Below are 7,004 nucleotides of genomic sequence, written 5' to 3' on the forward strand. Positions count from 1 at the left end.
CTTGGACTTTTCTTTTGCCAAGTCTTCAACCTGGACTTTCTTGCAAACTTGCATCACACATGTTAGATCACAAGTATTGCCTAACTTTAAACATGGTTTAGCCAAACATTGAAACTCAATGCACTTGGGGCAAAGATTGCACCAAGGATGGACCGAGGGGTAAAAAGTCCTGGTGGGTCGACGATTCAGACATCAAACGGAGGCTTTCCGTTTGAGGGGGGCATGTGGTCCTTTGTTTGAGGGGAGGGATTGTTGGGTTGCAAGGGTGCAAACATAGTCCCATATCTAAAACACATGGAAAAGATCATGAGTTTAAAAGGATGAAAGATATCTCCATTGGTATAAGGCCTTTTGGGGAGAGCCCAAGAACAAGTCATGAGGGCTTAGGCCCAAAGTGGACAATATCATACTATTGTGGAGATATTTTGATTCCATTGGTTCTTACAATTGGTATCAGAGCGAAACCGCTCTTTACCGGACTAACCACCGGAAGAGCTGTGATCTAGATCTAACCATGTGGGTTGAACATTAAAAATAAAGGAAATGGGTGCTCCCGTATCTGAATCAAGAGAACCAGACACCAGGTGAAAAATCCTAGGCCGGGTGGACCGAGGGACAAAAAGTCCTAGTTGCGGCTAGGTGGGAAGTCCTAGTAGGTCGAGTGGACCGAGGGGCAAAAGTCCTAGTTGCGGCTAGGTGAGAAGTCCTAGTAGGTCGGATGGACCAAGGGGTAAAAACTTCTAGTTGCGGCTAGGTGTCCTAGTAGGTCGGATGGACCAAGGGGCAAAAAGTTTTAGTTGCGGCTATGTGAGAAGTCCTAGTAGGTCGAATGCAAAAAGTCCTGGTGGGTCGACGATTCAGACATCAAACGGAGGTTTTTCGTTTGAGGGGGGCATGTGGTCCTTTGTTTGAGGGGGGATTGTTGGGTTACAAGGGTGCAAACATAGTCCCACATCTAAAACACATGGAAAAGATCATGGGTTTAAAAGGATGAAAAATATCTCCATTGATATAAGGCCTTTTGGGGAGAGTCCAAGAACAAAGTCATGAGGGCTTAGGTCCAAAGTGGACAATATCATACTATTGTGGAGATATTTTGATTCCATTGGTTCTTACAGTCTCCACAAGTCAAGGTTGACTGGATGTTAAGCAAAAAAATCTTGGTAAGTTCGAGGTCAATCGAATGTTGGGCAAGATGAGAATTCAACCTTGGTAATGTGGAAATATAAGTATTAGTCGATTGATTGGGTATATCGATCTACTGATGGACTCTAAACCTCAAAATTGAGATTTAAAGTTATTAATTAGAATTTGCTACAATAGCTAGGTTTCATTGCGAGCCACAAACCTTAAAACCTTAAAAATAGACGGTTTGCTACAATAATCGAGTTTGTTATAGTAACTTCAGAGTTGCTACAGTAATTAGGGTTGCTGCTATAGTATTTACTATAGTACCAATCAATTAGTGACTTCTAGCAATCGATTCGTGACACTATAGCAATGAACAGAATGCTTCTGAATCGATTGATCGGTTCGACTGATAGCTAGCAATATAGTCTTACCGATTGGTAAGATAAAAAATAGTCATTATATAGGTTTAAATAGTCATATTTGAATGACAATCGATTGGTAATAATTATCAATCAATTGTCAAGTGAAAATCAACCCAAAAGCACCAGTCTAGAAAAGGAGGTTTGAGGCAAATAAGCACTGGCCGATTCGTGAAGATTTCAAGGCAAAGTGATGATGCATTTCCAAATCAACAAGAGGTTATTCTAAACAATAAGAAAGTATTCAAAATAAGGTTTCATTGTAAAGTCGATTTTCGATTTATTTTGTCTTTGTATTTTGTTCTTATTGTTGTGTTTTTATAAGAACATGTTATAAGAAGTTTCTCCGCCTCTGAAAGGTATCCGAAAAGGAGTTCATAGTGAAGGGAGATCACCAAAAGTAGAGTCTTGGATTAGTCACATTAAGGAAGTGGATACAAAATAAATATCGAAATTGTGCATGTAACATCAAATTTAATTCAAGAATTTTATTGCACATTCAAATGACAAGCACAATATCAAGACGGGAAGCGATCGAAGCTATTTACCCCACAGTTAGCAATCAGAAGTCCAATAGGAAGTCGACATGAGAAGAAAAGTCCGAGTGGGTCATGGAGAACCAGACATTTGATGATAATATAAGTCCTGACAGGTCAAGGTTAATCAAATGTCATGCGACGATGAAGTCCCGACAGATCAAGATTGACTGGATGATAAGTAACGAGAAGTCTCTACAGGTCAAGGTTGATCGGATGTTGAGCAAAAAAAATCTTGGTAGGTTGAGATCAATCGGATACTAGGAAAGATGAGCATTCAACCTTAGTAAGATGGAAACATGAGTATTAGTTGATTGATTGGGTGTATCGATCTATCGATAGACTCTAAATCTCAAAATTGAGATTTAAGGTGTTAATTAGGGCTGCTACAGTAGCTAGGGTTTGTTACAGACCCTAAACCTTAAAAAATAGGAGAATTTGCTACCATAATTTTAGAGTTTGTTATAATAATTGAGTTTTAGGGTTTTCTACTACAGTACTTTTGTTACTGTAGTCATTCACCAATCGATTGGAACACTGTAGCAGGAAACAGAATGCTTCTGAATCAATTGAGCAATTGATTGACAGCTAGCAGTACAATCGATTGGTGAAGTAAAATAGTCGTTCTGCAGATTTAAATGGTCGTATTTGATGTGACAATCAATTGGTAAGTAAGGTCGATTGATTGGTTGGTGAAAATAAGCCTGAAGACCAACCTTTAAAAGAGGGTTTCAAGGCAAATAGGCTTGGCTGATTCTTGGAGGTTTTGAAGCAAAGGGCTGCTATATTTCCTAACCAACAAAAAGCATTTTCAAACAATAAGAAAGTGTTCAAAGTAAGATCCTTATTGTAAAGTCATTTTCGATTTCATTTGTCTTTGTTTCTTATTTTCATTTTATTTTTTAAGAAGCTTAGTGTAAGAGGATTCTCCGCATCCAGAAAGTATCTGAAAATGAGGAGTTCGTAATGGAGATAATGAGCTTGAAGTAGATTCTTAAATTAGTCGCTTTAAGGAGACAGATACTAAGTAAAATCTTAAAATTTTGCATATAGAATTACGTTTGAATCAAAATTTTTGTTGCGCATTTAAATGATGAGCACAATATCAAAATGAGAAACGATCGAAGTTATTCACTCTCCTATAATTCGCACATGTCCTAATAGATATTATGAAAATAAATCCAGTTATCCATTGTCACCCTAGCCCTTGTCGTTACATTAGTATTATCAAAAGGGAAAAACATATTAAAAGCAAAGTGCCTTGTCGTGGTAAACCATCTTGTCAATAATTAAGTAGTTGGAAGAATATGATTATGTGTACGGATGAGTGTTGGTGTGCACTTTAGTTTAGTTATCAACTCACACCAATATATTATGAGTCAACAAAAGGACAAGAAATAGTTGCTCATTTAAATGACAGCACAGCACTTTGGAAGCCAATCCTTGTGAATATATTTATGTTTATAAATTATTCTAAAATTTTATATTCTAATGTTAGAAATTTTGATGTGGCATCCATTTGGTGCTAGGTTAACTTAGCAAAGTGCATAGTAGATATCTAAAGCATAACCTTCTAAAACACTTTGGTTAACTTAACCATGAAAAATGATTGCTAATGGTTCGCTATTTCCACATCATTTCCTACAAATTTTGCTTGGTCCAAGAGCTAAACTTTATTGACTTATAAATCATTGAATACTTACAAAAAAAAAAAAAAAAAAAACTCATTCAGATTGCGCACATCTACCATCCACCTTACAAAAGTACATTGGAAGTTCAATAAATTCAAGTCCATACTGCACAATTTGTTTAGTAGTTTCAGAACATATCCCTTTCCCCTTACATTTTACCTTGACACTACAATAATTTAGAGTCTCACAAAAGGTTGAGGGGAAAAAGATCAATACCATGCCCTAGAGGTAGCAATGTGCCTTTCTCAAGATTGGCCTTCAACTAGCATGTACAGTTCATCATTATTTATGTACATCACATTAACAACTAGTATATGTACAAGGGATCCAGTCCCTCTGTTTCACTTGATAGGAAGATGATGGATGTGGCTTCAAAAGTGTGCCACACCATTTGATGCAAATTGCATTGGCAGCTTTCGGCCTCGGAGGAATTTACAATTATAAACGGATGGATATGTTAGTAGTACTCATAGATGCATGGTTGAGGTGAAGAATACTAGCTTTCTGAGCCAGTAATGCTAATAGGTAAAGTGTTTTTCTCTGACTTCTCGTTTGAACTGCTACCCGGTGGACTTCCAGAGTCGCGCATTGGAATAGTCCCATCTTGTATGTTCATGATAAAGAGTTCCTGTGAAAACCATCTAACATGTTAGCAATCATCAACACAATAGAAAAAGTGACCAGCTTGAAACATTCTTTGTGAAATCCAAAGGAAGCGTGTGACTAGCAATGAGGGTATGAAGTGAGAGAAATCAGCACCTATATATCCAAAACATGACCAGTATAATGAGAATTTTGCCATTTGGAATCATTTAAAGCACTGTTGATAGGGTAAATTAGCAACTAAACAAATGTGGTTAGGTGGAAAATAAAATAGAATAAGAAACCACAAAAGGGAGAAAATAGGTTAAAACATGAAGTCAAAATTGAAAGACTAACTGTCCCATTTGAATGGTCATAATCAGACATTTCATCATTGGTTTTAACAATATAAAAGAGAAAACCATAGTGAAACTACTCTTCCAAATAACTGAGGAAAGGCCTTTACCTGATCACCAGCCTCAGCTCCCTCAGAATCAAAAAGAATGGGCCGACATCTCTTATCTTCGTTCATCAAGCTCGAGTTCTGGAAGTGGGCGACAAGGGCTGGTCTACCCTGGATTCTTGCATAAGCCAGAGAAGCAACTTTCTCGCTATTAAACTTCTCCCACCTCTTTCCATTGAATGCCTGTGCATGCCAAAAGTAGTTGATTGAAGTTTCCCAACTTAAAAGATTTTGTTGGTCAGCAAGCTGAGTTATACTTCCATAATCTCATTGATTAATAATCACTTCAAAAAGTAGCCACAACTAGAAAGTAGTCAAATAGGGAGCAAAACAAACCTCATAAAAGGAGACGATGTGCGAAGGGGATGCCATGTTTATAAATGCATAACCCACATTGCATTTATTCTGCATGAACCAACTGCTATTTTAGCTAAAGAAGGTATTCTTACAATCAATTAGCTATAAAAAGAATTCCGGGCTGAATTACCTTAAAATCAATTGGCAAGTAGAGAAAGTCATAAGTGCCTTTATGAGTTTCATCAATTGCAGCTAAAAGCATCTTTGAGGTGTACCTAAAGAGCAAGTAAATATCAAACTTAGATTTCAAGTTGTTGGTTGATAAAGAGCATAAGATTGATAACTTCAAATTTACTTGTTTGGAATGTTTTTTATCATTATTGTTGTTCGTGTGTCTTCGCCCATGATAATCTTTTCCAAATCAAGCTGATACAGCTTCTTGTTATCTGCCTGGCTCCCTTGATTGTCAACTCGACGACTGCGGCTCCTATCAACTAGACCATCAATGCCCATGGAATTTAATCCAGAAAATGGAGCATTACTGAAAACCATAGGCCCGAATCTCTGAGCAGGCATCATTCTCACATTTGGTTCTACTATGTTTCCAGATATGATACCTTGACTCATCATGGCTTGAGGATTCATACCCATAAGTGAAGTCCCACCATTACGCTTAATCAAATTGTTTCTATACTCAAACTGACTCATGAAGGATGTCTCTGGAGACTCAGAGACATATCCATACTGTCTTTCGAAAGGAACAACAGATGGAGCTGATCCGACATGATGGAGATGTTGGCCTAGCGATGAACCAAGGAAGGAGCCATGAGGATTTGAATAGAGAAAGCTTTGCCCTTGCCCCGCTTGCCCTTGCCCATTTGACATTATTGAACCTCCAGTACCACGAGGTTGCCAAGAAGACTTATTCTCCGTGTGTGTAGTCGAATTACCCCATAGGAACTGTGGGCCACTTAGTGTTCCAACATCAGATGCATTTGGAATTGAACTGAGAGAAGTAGAGTTTCCTGGAGAGGGGATTACTACTCCTTGACTATGATCAGGAAATGAGTGAGAAAGCTGATATCCACTTCCATGTAAAGCGCTGCTATTAGAGATTACTTGGTCGGCATGACTGCCCCTATTCTGGTCCTTGCCAATTGGTGCAATCTTAACAGAATTTGACATCATTGAAGGAAATGCAGAACTTAATCCAGGCAAATGGTTACTCCCAATAGGGGAACTTAATCCAGGCAAATGGTTACTCCCAATAGGCGAGCTTAATCTAGGCAAATGGTTGCTCCAATAGGGCTTATTGGTCCCCCATTAGGAGACCTACTGAGAAATTGTAAGGAATTCTTATCATTTGGGCTACCAAATTGTGTCCATGGACCTGTCATTCAAATGAAACTCATTAAGTATTGAGACAGAGTTTGTAAAAATTTAAACAGCCATATCTACAGTCAGGACTGCATTAGCAACCATACCTGGAGGTGAATTCCCAATTGGGGAGCCTCCATGATGCCGAAAAACTCTAGATTCATCTTGTTCCAATTCATTAGTCAGTTGTTGTATCATGCTGTTAGGCAGATTGAGATTTTAGCATCTCAAGAGAGAAAAAAAAGCAATTGCTTGCCAACATTTACTATCACAATGTGCAAATAGAAATTATGAAAAAAAAAGTCATTCAGAGGGAAACAATCATGAAGAAGTTAAATTGATTGATCTAGTCTAGCCAATAGGTTTACAAGTTGAACACACTGGTATGTAAACTATTTGCATCTGAATTATTGAACTCTGGAATCATAGACACCCCTACACTTCCTGGTTCAACTAATAAAATTTTCACTTGCCATAGACTCCACGAATTGACACTTAGTGTAGGAGA

General features: G+C 38.0%; 1 protein-coding gene across 1 annotated transcript in view; it reads right to left on the reverse strand.

The window, feature by feature from the left end:
• Nucleotides 1-3,835: 3,835 nt before the first annotated feature.
• LOC141837382 (protein MEI2-like 2) overlaps nucleotides 3,836-7,004 on the reverse strand; it is a 14,283-nt gene continuing 11,114 nt past the window's right edge. Inside the window, exons 3-9 of the mRNA XM_074724796.1 lie at nucleotides 6,604-6,695; nucleotides 6,452-6,509; nucleotides 5,475-6,401; nucleotides 5,310-5,394; nucleotides 5,159-5,227; nucleotides 4,826-5,005; nucleotides 3,836-4,405 (exon numbers count right to left, since the gene is read on the reverse strand). Coding sequence (XP_074580897.1) covers nucleotides 4,274-4,405; nucleotides 4,826-5,005; nucleotides 5,159-5,227; nucleotides 5,310-5,394; nucleotides 5,475-6,401; nucleotides 6,452-6,509; nucleotides 6,604-6,695 — 1,543 coding nt within the window. The 3' untranslated portion in view covers nucleotides 3,836-4,273. The remainder of the gene's footprint in view (nucleotides 4,406-4,825; nucleotides 5,006-5,158; nucleotides 5,228-5,309; nucleotides 5,395-5,474; nucleotides 6,402-6,451; nucleotides 6,510-6,603; nucleotides 6,696-7,004) is intronic.

Source organism: Curcuma longa, chromosome 11, assembly GCF_044706935.1.
Source record: "Curcuma longa cultivar G26 ecotype Majalengka, Jawa Barat chromosome 11, ITB_CL_G26_1.1, whole genome shotgun sequence".
NCBI classification, from domain to species: domain Eukaryota; kingdom Viridiplantae; phylum Streptophyta; class Magnoliopsida; order Zingiberales; family Zingiberaceae; genus Curcuma; species Curcuma longa.